This window comes from Eulemur rufifrons, chromosome 9, assembly GCF_041146395.1.
Source record: "Eulemur rufifrons isolate Redbay chromosome 9, OSU_ERuf_1, whole genome shotgun sequence".
Classification (NCBI taxonomy): domain Eukaryota; kingdom Metazoa; phylum Chordata; class Mammalia; order Primates; family Lemuridae; genus Eulemur; species Eulemur rufifrons.
This window is the reverse complement of record NC_090991.1, coordinates 15,940,116-15,956,682: the sequence shown is the minus strand read 5'-3', so window position 1 is coordinate 15,956,682 and position 16,567 is coordinate 15,940,116. Positions and strand designations below refer to the sequence as shown.

At 47.4% G+C, this 16,567-nt stretch overlaps 1 protein-coding gene across 1 annotated transcript in view; it reads left to right on the top strand.

Moving 5' to 3' along the window:
* The window catches only part of NXN (nucleoredoxin), a 144,060-nt gene that overhangs the window by 108,230 nt on the left and 19,263 nt on the right, over positions 1 to 16,567 (top strand). The window contains exons 2-5 of the mRNA XM_069483513.1: positions 9,838 to 9,955; positions 11,947 to 12,080; positions 12,557 to 12,657; positions 14,041 to 14,147. Coding sequence (XP_069339614.1) covers positions 9,838 to 9,955; positions 11,947 to 12,080; positions 12,557 to 12,657; positions 14,041 to 14,147 — 460 coding nt within the window. The remainder of the gene's footprint in view (positions 1 to 9,837; positions 9,956 to 11,946; positions 12,081 to 12,556; positions 12,658 to 14,040; positions 14,148 to 16,567) is intronic.

Below are 16,567 nucleotides of genomic sequence, written 5' to 3'. Positions count from 1 at the left end.
TACTTTCTGAAGCTCACACTCTTGTGTCCCTCGGGGCATAGTTTCTCTCTCGGAATCAACTATAAAAATCCAACATATAATTGCAAAAGGGCTTGGAATTCTCAGGAGCTGCTCATGGCCTGGCCCAGACCACCCGCATCTTTTCCTTGGTCTCATAGGCTGGTCCGTTCTCTGTGTCAGCTCCAGGCACAGGAGAGATGGGAAGGTGGGGAGGGTACAGAGATCAAAGGCTCTGCTGGATAAAGGGAGAAGAGCTCAAATTCTACTAGCACTTGTTTTGAGTTCTGCAATTTCAGGAACATTCTGGGCCCCCAAGGAACTAAAGAGGAGTCTTAATCGTGAAAAAGCCATTTAAACAGCTGAACTTGATTGCTTAGCTGGCTGGCCCAGGGCAGTGTTTCCTCTCCCCCTTCCTTCCACTTGTTCACCCATCATTTACTGAACACATAACGTGCCAAACACTGTCCTTGGCCAGCAGGTATACCAGGCCACAGAAATTTCAGACACACGCCAGATCACACACTGGCCATCATGCCCCAGGAGCAAGGGGATCAAAGATTTGGTCTTAACTCTGGGGATATGAGGACAACATCTTTCTGAAGCATTTAGAAGATGGCACTGTGATAACAATAACAATAATGATAGTTGATGTCAATAATAGCAACTAACACTTACTTGGTACCTAATCTGTGCTAGGTCTTATTGTAAGCACTGTATGTCAGTGGTCCCCAACCTTTCTGGCACCAGGGAACGGTTTCATGGAGGACAATTTTTCCAAGGGGCGGGGGTGAGGGAGCAATAGTTTCAGGATGATTCAAGCGCATCACATTTATTGTGCAATCAGACCTCTCTGCTAATGATAAACTGTATTTGCAACCGCTCCCCAGCACAAGCATCACTGCCTCAGCTCCACCTCAGATCACCAGGCATTAGATTCTCACAGGGAGTGTGCAACCTAGATCCCTCGCATGTGCAGTTTACAGTAGGGTTCGTGCTCCTGATCTCACAGGAGGCAGGGCTTATGCAGTGATGCGAGTGATGAGGAGTGGCTGTAAATACAGGTGAAGCTTTGCTCACTAGCCTGCCGCTCACCTCCTACTGTGCCACCCTGTTCCTAACAGGCCACAGACCAGTAACGGTCCTCGGCCTGGGGCTTGGGGACCTCAGCTATATGTAACTCATCTATTCTTCACAACAGTCCACTAAGGTGTAGGTTCTGTTATCCCCTGTTTCACAGATAGGGAAACCAAGAGAAGTTAGGTAGCTTGCCTGAGGTCACCACCTAGTAAGTGGCTGGAGCGGACTTCCACCCCAGCAGTCTGGCTCCAGAGCTTGTGCTAAGTAACCTCTATATTCAGCCTTGACATTGGAGGGTGGCACAAGGGGTTTTCTCCTGTCAGACTTTGCATATCATGGGCTTTGGTCCTGTTTGGTTAGGAAGTGCAGGGACATGTTTAGGAATCTGTTTTCAAATGCTGCTCACAGAAAGGATGGTTTCGACCGTGGGCAGCATTTGGTGGAAGGGCAGGGGTGAAGTTTGCCTGAGGAGGCTCCAGCTGACCTGGCCAAGGAGTTTGCTGATTAATCCTACATCTGTGTTAGCTTTGGCCTGATCCCACAGATTTGCAGCAGCTGTTGAGAAATAAAAGCTTAGACCCCAGTCAAGTGCAAGACTCAGTCCCTAGCATGAGAGACAGATTCTGTGTCACCCTCAGGAGCTGAGACTTCTCAGAAATCACCAGTTTGCATATCCCCGCGGCATCTGCGGGTGCTGACTAATCTCACCAGTGTTTCAGATCAGCCCCGCTCTCTGGCTTTCTCGTCTGCACTGTTGCAGTTCTCTCGATCCCCATCCTGCCCCTGATACTTGCTTCATTGTCTGTGGGTCACCCTGGAAGCATTTCTGGCCGGCATTCCTAGGATGATAGTTCCAGCCACAACCTTGGACTCTTTAACCAGAACCAGCTGCCAGGCCACGGAATGGGAACTTTCAAGTAACTGGATAGCCCATTTTGTCATCCTTTTTTGATTTTTGCTATGTTGAGCTAATAGTATCTCTCTCTCTCTTTTTTTTTTTTTTTCTCCTATTTCATCTTTGTGGCCTTGCTTCTGAATTTGGTGCACTACTCAGACACTTAGAGTCCTAGATGTTGGGGTTTTGCAGCAACGTATTCTATTGGAGTTACCTGGTTTGGGGGTAGCCGTGGAAGAAGGCAGTTCAGCAAGTCGAAGATACCATCAAAATGAACTTTTGGTGGACTTTTTGCCAGGATGATCACTGCAGAGATCAAACACCGGATGCTGAAGTCATTGGTCTTTCCCAACCGCAGCAGTGCGGGTCAGCACAGCCCTTTTAAAGGGTTCAAGTTGCCATTTGCGTTTTTGACGTCCAGTGGAATGTGAGTTCTTGCCCTCACCCCAGTCTCCAGGTTCAAAGTCTGCTGAGACAGGACGGAACTGCCTGACTCACCTCCCTCCCTCCCACACTCTTTTGTACTAGACTATACTGTATTTCACACTTCAGCCCTCCAAGCCAGAAGGTGAGGAAACAAAGTGGGAATTCCTTTCAGAATCAGATGGGGTGTCCAGTTCTCTTAAGTAGAGAGAAAGCAAAATCCACAGTCAGTTAAAAAAAAAATTGTAGATGCCCCTTTAAAATCTGGAAATCCAAAAACAGTTGGGGGGAGGGAGACGGGAAACAGACCACGTAAGACAGGCCAAAAAATATGTGTGTGTTTTGCAGAGGGTGCTTATGGCAAAAATACCACTTGCTACAAAAAGATATCCCCGTTCTCTGAGTAGTTTTATATACAGCCCGCTAACTATTTAATATATGGTCGATTGATTAAAATATAGTGGAAAGGAAAATGATTTTTGGAGAGGATGCTGACAAGGGAGAAATAAGCATAAACTGGATTCGGATATTAACGATGCCTCCCAGGTGCACAGTGCTTGAGAGTCTATGTCACCTGGTTTTAAGCCCCCCATTCATTCTATGAAAGGAGCGTTATTGTGCTAAGAGACTGGGCATGACCTGCCCAAAGTCTGGAACCCTTGTCACCTACTGACATCTAATAAGGTGTTGGCCAGGATGTATGCCCAGCCCCTCGGAAGCCTGTTTTCTTTCTGCGCTACTCTGTTTCCTCCCCAGAAGGAACCTTTAGATGATGGGGAAGCCTTGATGATCGGTGCTCTAATATGACACCGAGAAAGAATGTGAATTCAATTCTGGGGGAAATGCTTTAAGGAATAGTGCAGTTAGCCCTCAGTCCTGGGTGGTTCTGATAGTCACCATCCCGTAGGCAGAGGGATGACTTTGAGACTACAGGTGGCCATCAGCTCTGCTATGTGAGTTCAGGAACGTAGCAGCAGGAGAGTGAGGTTTCTTATCACCCACTCTGCACTACTGCATTGTCTTGGATTTTAGGCAAATGCTGGTTTGATTGGAGAAAATTGTAACAGCAAGAATAAAGATGGAGTTATATTGTAGCTCTTCCAGTTGAGTCAAGGTCAAGACATGCACTGAAATGAACTCTTAAGACAAGGGGGTCTTTATCTGAGGTCCGTAGACCTCCTGTGATCAGCTAGGTTCTAGTAGCAGGCTTCGAGGGATTCATGAACGCTAGGAAATTATACACAGACTTTATTGTGTATGTGCATTTTTCTCTGGTGAAAGGATCCATAGCTTATATCCTCAAGTGTCTGTGACACAAAAGTGACTATGAAATGACTGTTTCCAGAGGCCATTTTAAAAACCTTTGGTGGACTTGAGCTGTTACATACACACTTGAAAAGGCACAGAGGTGAATCTTGGTGATCATTTCTTTAAGCTCAAGCATTGCTTATTTCCAATCAGCATAAGAGAATCCTCAAAGCAAGCCTAGATGATTTCTCTGACATAAGGGTCACTTTCTGATGCAGGGATTGAAATTGATCATTCCTGTGCTGTTGCACTGTTTCAGAGCTGAGTAACCTTTGTGCTGCAGCCTGAGAAAGACAGTCCCGTAACAACCCACAGACGTAACTCCCTGATGTAACATAAGTTCCTAAATAAATCATTATCCTATAAAATTAGACCATGATGGATTACTCTGTAAAAGGATTAACTTTGCAGTGTCATCTGTGAGTCTAGAAGCAAAACTTTTTCCCACTAATCCAGTGGGTCTTTACTTGGAAACAGTGATCCAACAATGAATGGGTAAAACACAAGCCAAGACCTCCTATCTTCCTGAGACAATGGGTCAGAGAGGGGGGATCCTTCCATAGGAGGGAAAATAGGGGTCATAGGATTAAAATTTCTTACCCCTCCAAGGAGGATTCTAAGAGAAAAAAGATACATCTGTGGTAATTTGGAGCAGGGCAGGGAGAGGTCTTAAAGTTCTTTTGCCTACATGAGGGACCTGGAAGAAAATGGGTTCTTCCTTATCTGGCAAGGGAGGGATAGCATCTCTACTGAGCATTTAGAGGCTAGGCTGCCCACACCACCATTCCTTTAAAAATATCTAGCCAAGACCAAATCACATGCTTACATTTCCAGTACAATATGGGCACCCACATACAAACCACTGTATTGTAATCATGTTGCATCTGCCAGCTTTATATTTAAGGCCCAGAGGCTGTAATTTACTTTAGGAAATAGTCTAGCTATCCAAAAAGAGAGTCTTACTTCAAGATGTCATTTGTTTGTGGAAGCCCAAGCCCCAGGGAAAATATGATGCTAGTGATCCCTTAATAATACATGTGACCAGGAAGGATTTCTTCTAATAAGGCAAAGATAGTTTGACCTTAGAACAGCTACTAATGAAATATACTACAGCAGGTTAAAAGAATAATGATAAAGTAGCCACCCATTCCTGATAAAACTTTTGGTCAAAAAGTTATGGAAGGCTATTTTTTTCTTAGCATGTTAAAGAATTTAATCTGTCTCAAACCAATGACTAATACTGTATTTGATAATAAGATGTTACAGATATATCCATTATATCAGATGGAAGATAAGAATGCTTGCTAATTAATATTGTTCTAGAAGTTCTAGCCATATAGTTCTATAAGAAAAGGAAATACAGTTAACTGTTGAACAACATGGATTTGAACTATGTGGGTCCACATACTTTTTCTTCCTTCTGATTTTCTTTTCTCTAGCTTTATTGTAAGAATACAGTATATAAGCTGGACGTGGTGACTCACACCTGTAATTCTAGCACTCTGGGAGGTCAAGACAGGAGGATCACTTGAGGCCAGGAGTTTGAGACCAGTCTGAGAGCGAGACCCGGTCTCTACAAAAAATAGAAAAATTAGCTGGGCATGGTGGCGTGCACCTGTAGTCCCAGCTACTCAGGAGGCTGAGGCAGGAGGATCACTTGAACCCGGGAGTTTGAGGTTACAGTGAGCTATGATGCACTCTACCTGGGGTAACAGAGTGAAATTCTTTCTAAAAAAAAATGTATGTATATAATAGTTATATACATATAACTATAACATATACCTAGTTATATACATACAACTTTTTATATGTGTATGTATAACATACACATATGTTATATATATGTGTATGTTATATGTATATATTATATGTATATCATACATATATAACAACAAAATACATGTTAATTATTTATGTTATTGGTAAGGCTTCTGGTCAACAGTAGTTAAGTTTTGAGGGAGTCAGAAGTCATATACGGATTTTTGATTGCACAGGGGGTTGGGGCCCCTGACTCCACATTGTTTAAGGGTCAACTGTAAATGGTATAACCATTGCAAAGAGAAGGTAGAGTTGTCTTTACTTGCAAATGGCATGGCTTTCTATTTGGACTAAAAAACTACCTTGAAATAAGAATATATAGAGTCGACCTTCCATATCTATGGGTTCCACATCTGTGGATTCAACCAGCTGCATATCGAAAATATTTGGGGGAAAAACTGCATCTGTACTGAACAGCTACAGACTTTTTTCTTGTCATTCCCTAAACATTATAGTAAACAACTACATATTTATATATATGTATAACTAACAACTGATACATTGTATTAGGTATTACATATAATCTAGAGATGATTTAAGGTATACAGGAGAATGTGCATAGGCTGCATGTAAATACCACTGTCATTTTATCAGGGACTTGAGCATCTGGAACCAGTCGCCCACAGATACCAAGGGACAACTATACTTAAAAGTCAGCTGTTTTTACAGCTCCACCTTTCCATTTGTAAACTAGATCTCACCCTTTTGCCTATTCAAGGACTTTGTTCTTGCAATTCTCCCTCTCATCAGTTTTTTTCCCCTCTCTTCTGGATTGTCGCAATCAGCATATGTTAGAGTGTCTTTAAAATATCCTCCTCCTGATCACATCACATGTTTTTCCAGCTGCAACTCCCTGTCTCTGCTCCCTTTGCAGCAAAACCAAAAGAGAATTGTTTACAGTTGTTACCTCAGCCTCTCATCTGCCATTTTCTCTCTCTCTCTTTTATAACCTTTCTCCTTTTTGTTACCCTCTTAGTATGTCCTATGTTGGCAGGAGGACTGGGATGGGTCGGAGTCTCAGGCATGTGGGCGTGTGTGGGGCAGGCAGTGCCCGCTCCTGTCTCCCCACGCCAGTCTGTCTCTCAGCCTCACCTCTTACCTGACCCCCTGACCCCATCAAGGTCAGATGGGACCTTCTGTGCCACACCTGCCGGTCAGTTCTCTGTCCTCATCTTCCTCAGCATCTGAGCAGCATCTGACATAGTCGCCCGCTCCCTCCATCCCAAGGCACTTTCTTTACCTGGCCTTTGGGACGCTAGAGTGACACTAGAGTGTCTTCATTCCCCTCCTCCGTCACTTGGCCTCCTGCAACTGTGGTCCCTGGCTGTGTCCTGGGACCGCTTCTGTAGCCTTGTCCTCTCCTTGGATGATCTCATCCAGGCCCATGACCTCTGACATCATCTGATGACCCCTGGTTTATATCTCAAGCCGCCTCTCCCCAGAGCCTAGATGCACAAATCCAAGTGCTGCCTTGACATCTCCACTTGTGGGTCTGGTAGGTGCCCCGAGATTGGCCTCTGGACTTTTCCCTCACTAACTTGCTCCTCCTCCACCGGTTCTCATCTTGGTTAATGGGACACCCCCTTGACACACTTGCTCAAGCCCCCGAACCAGGTACATCCTTGATCTTTCTCCTCACCAGTCCCCACATTCAATCTGCCAGCCTCACCCACTGACACTGTCTTCACAGTCAACTGTGTCCTTGCTCTGCTACAGCCCAGTCCTGCTCGCCACACTCGGCTCCGGCCTGGGCTGTTTGCAGTAGCCTCTCCGACTGGCCTCCTGCCTCCCCTTGTCCTCCCTGCAGTCTGTTCCTTCACAGCAGCCGAAGTGACTGTTTCAACTGTAAGTCAGGTCATCCCACTCCTCCTGTAACCCTTGGTAGCTTCCTACTACACTTAGAATAAAATTCCATTGTTTTTACCCTGGTCTATGGGGCCTTAAAGAGCTGGTCCACGAATGCCCTCTGACCTCCCTGGCCCTCCCTGGCTCCATCCACTCTGGCCATTGCAATTAGTTTGTTGCCTCTAGGCAGGTCCCCTGGGCCTCAGATGGCCTCCCCCAATATTCATGTGGCTTGCTCCCTTTCATTACTGAGGTCTGTGCTCAAATGTCATTTTTCCAGAGACACTGTCCCGGATCGCTCTCTCTAGAATGTGCGCCACCTTCCCAGCCATGCCTTTATTCTTACCCTGCTGTGCTTTCTATTATATGTCTGAAATTATTTTTCTATTTATATTCTTGTTTATCGTCTGTCTCTCCTACTAGAATAGACGTTCCATGAGGGGGCGGCAACCTTATCTGCCTTGTTCTTTCCTGTATCTGTTGTGCTTAAAACAAGGCTGGCACATAGTATGTGCTCAGTTAATATCTGTTGAATGAATTTCAGTACTTACCAGTTATAAAACACAGCGGGGAGAAACAGTGTATGTACAGCAGTGTATCTCTTAAACATCAATAAGTAGAAGATAAAAGAGAGGTATCCTTTTTTTCCCCAGCAAATTGGAAAAATTAATGTTAGTAATAATGTTGGTAGGGGTGCTAGGAAATGGGCTGTCTCATTTGCCACTGGTGGAAATATAAAGTCTAAGTTTTCCTAAGTGGTGAGTCATGGGTGATTTTTATCTCAATTTTTGTGGTTTGCTATGTTTCCCAATTTTTTTCCAATGATTTTTTTCCCCCAAGAATTACTTTTTAAACCAGAAAAATCCAATAATTTTAATCTCCTTCTTCTTGTTAAAATTAACCTGGCTGCATCCTTGTGCAGCAGACTCATGAAGCTGATCCCAGTGGTAGGATGGTCTTGTTCTGTTGCTGAACCTCTTGTCTTAAGAATGTTTGAGCTAAATTCCATATCAAGTTTCCGTGCGATGGTGCAATACTGGTCATTGAATACTGTATGTGCAGAGTCGCTCTTGTTCTGAGGTCCTGGGCTGGTTTTGTGAGCCCACTGGAGATGTGGGGCTGGGAAAAGCATGCAGCTCTGGGGCAGGGCCCACCCAGTTTGAGCTGGGGTCCCACAACCCTCCCTGCCAAGACACAGGTCTCCACAACAGGGAAGCCTAGCGTTTCTTGGCAGACATGCTGCCCTCCTCCCTCACTGCTTGGGATTGGATTAAAAACAATAATAATCACAGCCACACGTGCCTCTCCCTCTTCTGCATGTCCTATTCCTGCGGTCCCCAACCCTCAGGTCACCAGCTGGTACCTGTCTGTAGTCCGTTAGGGACCAGGCCACAGAGCTCTGCCACCCACCCTCCAGCCTCTAACGCCCTTCCCCCATGGAAAAATTGTCTTCCATCACATCAGTTCCTGGTGCCAAAAAGGTTGGGGACCCCTGCCCTATTCTACTGGAGCCCAAGTGGCCAGCCCTCCCGTCTGGGTCCCCAGAACCCCCAGAAGGGAGGCTCACAGCTGAATGTCCTAACCAGTGGACCCTTCTGGAGTTTCTTTTCTGGAGATGCGTCGCTAGCTTGACACTTCATTTAATTCTGTTGCTTTTTGGGCTTGGCGGTGAAGTTCGACAGCACCCAGTGGCCCACTTCAGCAGTGTCCACCCTGGTGGCAGTGAGCACACAGAGGAGCCTGAGTGTACTTGGCTTCTCTCCCTGGGCTGTTGCATTCACGTTGTCTCCGCTTCATCCCTCTCAGACCCCAGAACTCTGACAGTTTGCATGGCCAACCTCAAGAATCTGCCAATAAACCGAAGATTATTTTAAGTGGCACTGAGAGTTGAGGGTTGGGGCTGGCTCGAGAGACTGCTTCCCTGGTGTTTTGCAGGCTGAACGGCACACGAAATAACAACTGTGATATTCCAAGTGCAGGGCCCTGGTGAAGCAACGAGGGTGCAGATTTTAACTATGTGGTCCTCTATTGGAAACCCTGCCGCTTCCTGCTGATAGGGTGGAGAGGCTGTAAATGAAAAGCTTCCCTTCCTTCCTTAACCACCTGGCTGAGATCTGATTGTGTTGTAAAGATGCATAATCCATCTTCATCTTCATGCTCATTAGAGAAGGCACCCGTGGGAGAGGCAGGAGAGAAGCACTGTCCTAGCATAAGCGTGGCTCTCCACCAGTTGCTGTTGTAGCTCGAGCCTGGGTGGGACGTGGGGTCCCCTGCACTGTTACCACGGGAGCCAGTGGGGCTGTAGATAACTTGCTCCTCCTGCACAGCTGCCCCGCTTTGGATCAGTTATTCATTTATCTGTACTTTGGTGCTTGCCCATCCACCTACCCCCCAGGCCTGAGGGGCTCAAAAGAATTCTGCCATTAATCTGGTGTGGACTTAACCACCTCCTTTTACTTCTCTTCTTACAGCTTAAACTTTGGAACAAATACCGAATTTCCAACATTCCATCACTAATATTCCTAGATGCCACCACCGGGAAGGTCGTGTGCAGGAATGGGCTGCTGGTGATCCGAGATGACCCTGAAGGTAACATGTGCATCCTGCACTCTTTTTTTTTTTTTTTTTTTTTTTTTTGTTGAGACAGAGTCTCACTTTGTTGCCCAGGCTAGAGTGAGTGCCGTGGCGTCAGCTTAGCTCACAGCAACCTCAAACTCCTGAGCTCAAGCGATCCTACTGCCTCAGCCTCCCGAGTAGCTGGGACTACAGGCATGCGCCACTATGCCCGGCTAATTTTTTCTATATAGATTTTTTAGGTGTCCATATAATGTCTTTCTATTTTTAGTAGAGACGGGGTCTCGCTCAGGCTGGTCTCGAACTCCTGACCTTGAGCAATCCACCCGCCTCGGCCTCCCAGAGTGCTAGGATTACAGGCGTGAGCCACCGCGCCCGGCCTGCATCCTGCACTCTTATCACCCAGCTCCCTCCTCTATCCCCCTTCCCTAATCTCCACCCCACTGCTGGAGAGAGTACTAATGAAACACATAGAAGTGGGTTTATGTGGCCAGAGAACATTGTCTTGGTGAAATTACGGTATTCTCTAGATCATGGTTAAGATTTTTAAAGGGCTCAGAATGTCCCTTCTGGGGGTTTTAATTCATGGGCCAGAGGAGATGGAATCTGAAAAAGGAAGTTCAGCTTGGAGAGCCGAGGAGGCTGTGGAAAGGCAGGAGAGCCCAGACGCTGATTCCTAGTGCTGCTTCAACAGCGGCTGCCCCCTTAACAATTAGAGGCAGGCTAAGTGGGGTTTTTTCTTTTAAAATACTCCTGTAGCAAAGTTGCAGTCTCCGTGCTGCTCTCCTGGCCCGGGAGGTGAGTACACCTCATTTCTTGGTGCTGCCTGAGTCCTGCAGGCCTTGGCCTTGGCCTTGCTGGCTGCGGGCCGGGCCGTGCACCTGGTAGGCTGTTCTCATCCCTGCTGGGTGGCTGTCCAAGGACGGCTTCTTTCCCTTGCACTGGAGTGATAAAAGCTCATACGCTCTCCCCTCCCTCACTTACTGATCCAATGAGAGGATGCAACCCTGCTCACAGATTTTCCCAGTAAAAATTTCACCTGCTCCGAAGAATTGCCCTTAGTAAGAAACAGGGTGTGGTGGAACCAAGTCTGTACTTTCTCAAATTTAAACACACACACACACACACACACACACACGCACACACACGCACACGCATGCACACACACACACATCACCCTACTGTGAAGGTTAACAATGCATGTTCCCTGGCTCCACTCCCAGGGAATTTTGATTCTTTTGTTGCAGGGTGGGCTTGGCCACCTGCATTTTTAACCAGTCTGTGCTTCTCCGTCCCACCCCACCCCCCAGGCGATTTTGAGGCAGTGGTCCATGGACCACCCTGTGAGAAAACACTGTTCAGTTGGGCTGGGAGGATATTACTTCCTCTTCCTGCCTGGTGCTTATGTGTCATCAGAATGTTGACCATCTGGATGGGGTGGGTTTTGCTCTTTCTTTTTATTAGACTGAAATTCTCGTTTGATTCCCGGAGCCCCAATCCAGACCAATTGGCTCAGAATCTCTGGGGGTGGGCGTCCAGGAGCATCATGTTTTAAAATTCCCCAGTTGATTCTAAACTGCAGTTGAGAACCACTGAGATTCTGGGGTTGAGACCAAATTAACACAGGGTTAATTCCTAAGGCAATGATTCTCAAACCTTGACCATCACCAGAGTTACCTGCGGAGCCTGTTTTGTTTCGAACATAACCTCTTCGCCCTGTCCCTGGATCTCGAGATTTGGGGTACCACATGGGCATCGGTACTTTTCCAAAGCCCCAGGAGATGGACCTTATGATTATCCAGGTTTGGGAACCATTGCCTTGAGGGTAAGGAGGGCTCTGCGGTGGATGAGTTCTTCTTTTAGTCCTGTGTTAGCTACGGATCTTGTGGATTTGTTAACAAACACTGTTTGATGATAAAGTTGTCATGCCTACAGCTCTGAGGCCTCCTGGGTCCCAGGCCTTAACGAGGAGCCTTAACATTCTCACCATCTGTTGCCTGTTTCAGGTCTGGAATTCCCTTGGGGACCTAAACCCTTCAGGGAAGTCATTGCAGGGCCCTTGCTTAGAAATAACGGGCAGTCCCTGGAGAGCAGCAGCCTGGAGGGGTCTCACGTGGGAGTCTATTTCTCTGCACATTGGGTGAGTGTTTGGTCCCTCTTTAGTCTAGACAGAAGGAAGCAGTGATGTCACCACCAAGCCAGGCTGTGGTTGGTTTCTGGAGGCAAGACTGCCCAGGCAGGAATTTCCTGGCCTTCTGGCCTTCTCCCGTGCCTGATGCAGTGTTGGCGTGCAATAGTGCTTATTATTATAATGATAATAGCATCAAGAAAATGTCTTTTTTTGATGGATCTATAAGGATATTCCATTCGGTGAGACTTCTAATGGTCCCTAAGGGGGTTCGTTTAACGGCTGCCTGCTGGCACGCTGCATGGGGGGCGGGGGCGCCTGTGCTGGGTGCTCACTGTTCAGAGAGGCAAGTTCATTTCCGCCTCTTTTATAAACTGGGCTTTGCCATCCCAGTCCTACGGGGGTCTAGCTTGCCTGGGCTCTAACGTTGAGCAGCCGGGGAATGGAGAAGGCATGTCACACAGCAGGGGCCTGCTCTTGCCTTCCAGTGTCCACCCTGCCGAAGCCTCACCCGGGTCCTGGTGGAATCCTACCGGAAGATCAAGGAGGCAGGCCAGAACTTTGAGATCATCTTTGTTAGTGCAGACAGGTAAGGCGTGCGGTGAAGTGGCAGGGACGCTCCCCGTTTCTGTAGGTGGCTGACATCCATGTCTTTCGTCTTGCATTTGTTACTTCCTCATTGTAGGGCTGGGAGATGGGGATGGAGGAAAACATATCTGGGAGTATTGGCAGCAGGACAGATACATTTCACATTTTCTCATTTAATTGTCTGAAGGGGAGCCCAGAGAAACCGCTTCCTGCTGTAAAATCTGGGTATGTTCCAATTCAGGCCTGGGTCATTTGCGATTAGGGTGTGTTTTCTGATTGGTTCATCATTTCAGTTTGTGGTAAGAAGACGTGGAGGGATGGGAAAGGGCCACAGACGAAAACCATGTGACCCCTGTCGTGGATGGCTATGCAATCATTTGGTTAGCTCTGGCCACAGACTTCGGGGCCATTTGAATGCACATGGATAAGGAATCATAGAACAAGCAGGGCAGACATTCTTCCTGGACTAAGTCAGGTCCTCTTAGCCTCAGTTTCCTCTGTTTCTTGTTCTCTCTCTCTGGCCTCACTCATCATTGAGCTTCCTTCATCTCAAAACTCCAACCCAGTTTAGGCCGAGTCTCCAGGCACTTCTGCCTCTAAGGTACTGGCACAATGAGGGCATTGTGTACATTGTTGTGTCTTTGACATCCACACTGTCCTGTGCAAGGTTTATGGGCCCATGGTCCTGCTCCACTGGAAGCTCCCCGTACCAGCGGGAAGGCATGCCAGGTGGAACAATCACTTTTATAAGGATTTAAATGACATCAACTTTATTGAAGCATAATTTATGTACAATAAGATGCACACATGTCAGGTATACAGTTCAGTAAGTTTTGACTGATACATGTACCCAGGTAATCATCATCATAGTCAAGATACAGAACATTTCCTTCACTCAAAAGGTTCCTTTGTGCCCCTTCTTGGCCAGTCCCCACCCCCGAACCCCAGCCTCAGGGCACTCATGATCTACTTTCTATCACTTGAGTAGATTTGTCTTTTCTATGGTTTCTTACTTGTGGAATCCTAGGTATAAAGTTGGTTGCACAAATTAGAAATCTCCCCTGGAATGCCGTAGCCGTGTACATCTAAGCCCCTTAGGAAAGTAAGACCTATCTGTGTTGGCACGTGAAAAGCTGGGCGTGAGTTCAGCGGGTGGGATGCGGGCGTGTGGGCTGTTAAAATGGCCTGGCGCTTGGTCTGGGACCCCCGGCTGTGTACAGGCATTTGCTCCTTGGCGGACGCCACAGTGGGTAAACACTCCCATAGCCTGGCGGTGAGAGGCCCCAGCCCCTGCAGCAGCCTTGGGCGCTCGGTAAAAGGTGGGAAAGATCCCAACGGTGGTGCAGATACCAGAGCCTTGTTCTCCGTGTGTGTCTCTCTGCAGGTCAGAGGAGTCATTCAAACAGTACTTCAGTGAGATGCCCTGGCTCGCTGTCCCCTACACTGACGAGGCCCGGCGGTCACGCCTCAACCGGCTGTACGGAATCCAAGGTAGGCATTCGAGGCCCGGCTCCCTGCGGCGGCGCCTGGGCAGCCTGCGTGCCTGGGCAGCCTGCGCGCCTGGACTCGCCCCGTCTTTGGTTTTCCTTTTAGAAGAAAAAGAACATCACCCTTCCCGTAAATGCTCATGTTCCTGAACATCTTAGAAATTACTTGGTGTGAATTTGATGGCATATAAATTACACCTCATTAAAGCTGCATTTTAAAATAAGTGCTTCCTGGCAAGACAGCTACTTCTCACCCCCGGCGTAGTGGATCCGGTATGGTTAGGCTGCGGCGCACACACACCCAGATGACTCAGCCCAAACCCTATCCGAAGGGTTTTACTGTCGGAAAGACTTGAAAGTGATGTTTGGTTCCGTCACTCGGGGTCTTTGAACCTCGGTTTCCTCGTCTGCAAAGCAGGGATGGTAAATCTCTGCACAAGTTGTCGGGAGTATTAGCAGGTAAGGTGCACAAAGGGCCTCACTAGCTTCCTGAGCATAGTAGTGAGAGTAAGTGGGTTTTGCCTTTTAGGTGAGAAAATTCACTTCCAGAGAGTGTTGAAAACTAGGACTGAGAGTACTAATCATGGTGTTTTTCAGAAATAATGATTATTTCTGAGATAAATGTTTTTTTTTTTAAATTATGTGAATGCCTCCTTCCCGGCCTTCACTCAGCCAGGTTTTTTCTTGGTGAAGCACCTAGCTGTCCTGTGTAAGCATTAAACCCATTCCCCTTGTGTCAATCGTATCAGATCCTGGTCATCCCTGGACTGATACAGCTAATATTTGAGTTCTCAGTGCTTTTTGTGCTACTGAGAGTAAAAAAAAACACATATCAAGGTTTACCCACAAATTTCCCCCTGGGGGAAATCATCAGGCTCTTTGACCTATTTTCTTCACCATTTAGGGTAAGCATAAGATTTTATTTGGAGCTGAGGTGTCAAAAAGTTAATATTTAATTTTGGAGGGGAGGAATCATGTCTCACTATATTCAGGCTGGTCTCGAACCCGTGGGCTCAAGTGATCCTCCTGCTCGGCCTCCCACATAGCTGGGATTACAGGTGCAAGCCACTGTGCCCAGCTTAATATTGAATTTTAAATTGGCACTCTCAATATCAAGCGTGTATAAGAATCACCTGGGGATGTCATGAAAATGCAGGTTTGGATTTAGGGCGTCCAGGGTGGGGCTGAGCGCCTGCGTTTCTGGCCAGCTCCCAGGCGATGCCAATGCCGCTGGCCTGGGGACCACACTTAGAGTATTCATAGTCTAGATCTGTTCATCCTTTGAGAATTTTGGAGGTTCGTGCCTCCTATTAACAGCAAAGAGGAAAGCAGTTCCCTTTCCAAACAGAAGTTGAGGGGCACGACATTGTTTCCTGGACCGGAGGGAGAGGCACCAGGTTGAGCGAGGTAAAGGTGTCACGGACTTCCTTCCGGCCTCTGCTTGCAGAGACTCAAGATGTGTGTGTGCCTTGGGTGGGAGCAGCGTTTCTTGAGATAAGTGTCAGGATGAGTCTAGGCCAGTGGTATTGAACAGATGGTTGAATTGCCACAGCAGGACTTCACGTCTGGCCATTTGTTGACACACTCATTCAACAAGTATTAACTGGGAGCTGACTAGACACCATCGCGTTCTGCCAGGCGTTGGAAATACAGTCTTGAGTAAAAACAGTTACAGTCCCTGTCCTTGTGGAGCTTATAGTTCTAGAGCGGAGACTCACCCTAATCAGTCCTATAGATATGTGTGAGTAGCAGCTGTGAGTGCTCTGAAGCAGAGGCGCCCAGTGCTGGGGGACCCATCCAAGGGACGTGTGGCCTGGGTGGGGAGAACAGAGGTGGTTCGAAGAGCATTGTGCTGGAACAGATCTGGAAACTGAGCAGAAACTGACTAGGTAGCTGGAGAGGAAAGATCCTGGCAGAAGGAACACCATGTGCACAGGCCCTGCCAGCAGTGAGGAAGGAGACTGGGATGTCACAAAATAGGCCTGGCCTGGGGACCATGAGGGCTCTCTCTCCTTCCTCAGAAAGTAGAACCAGGAACAGGAAAAGTCCAGAAGGTTTTAAGTGTTTTCCTCAGTTTTTTTACACTTTAAAAAAATACACGGGGTTGTGCTTTGTCCTTCCTGCCCATGGGATTCAGGTCTTCAGCCCAAGAATGACTTTCTTACTTAAAGGAGGTGTGACTGTTTTATTGTCCCTGAACAGTGGGGAGGGTTCCACTTAGTGCAGGTGTTCCCCAGCCTGGGTTTCTGGGATGGGACTAGAGGCCCTCGGAGAACTACAGGTGAGACACACCAGCCAGCCAGGTAGGACCCAGCTCGTTCCTGAGTGCTGCTGTGACTTTGCTGTCCTTTGGTGCCTGTATCTCCCCGACAGCAGGTCCTGCCTCTCCTGTGGCCACGGGTTTTCCGTCTCGGCCTTTTAGCA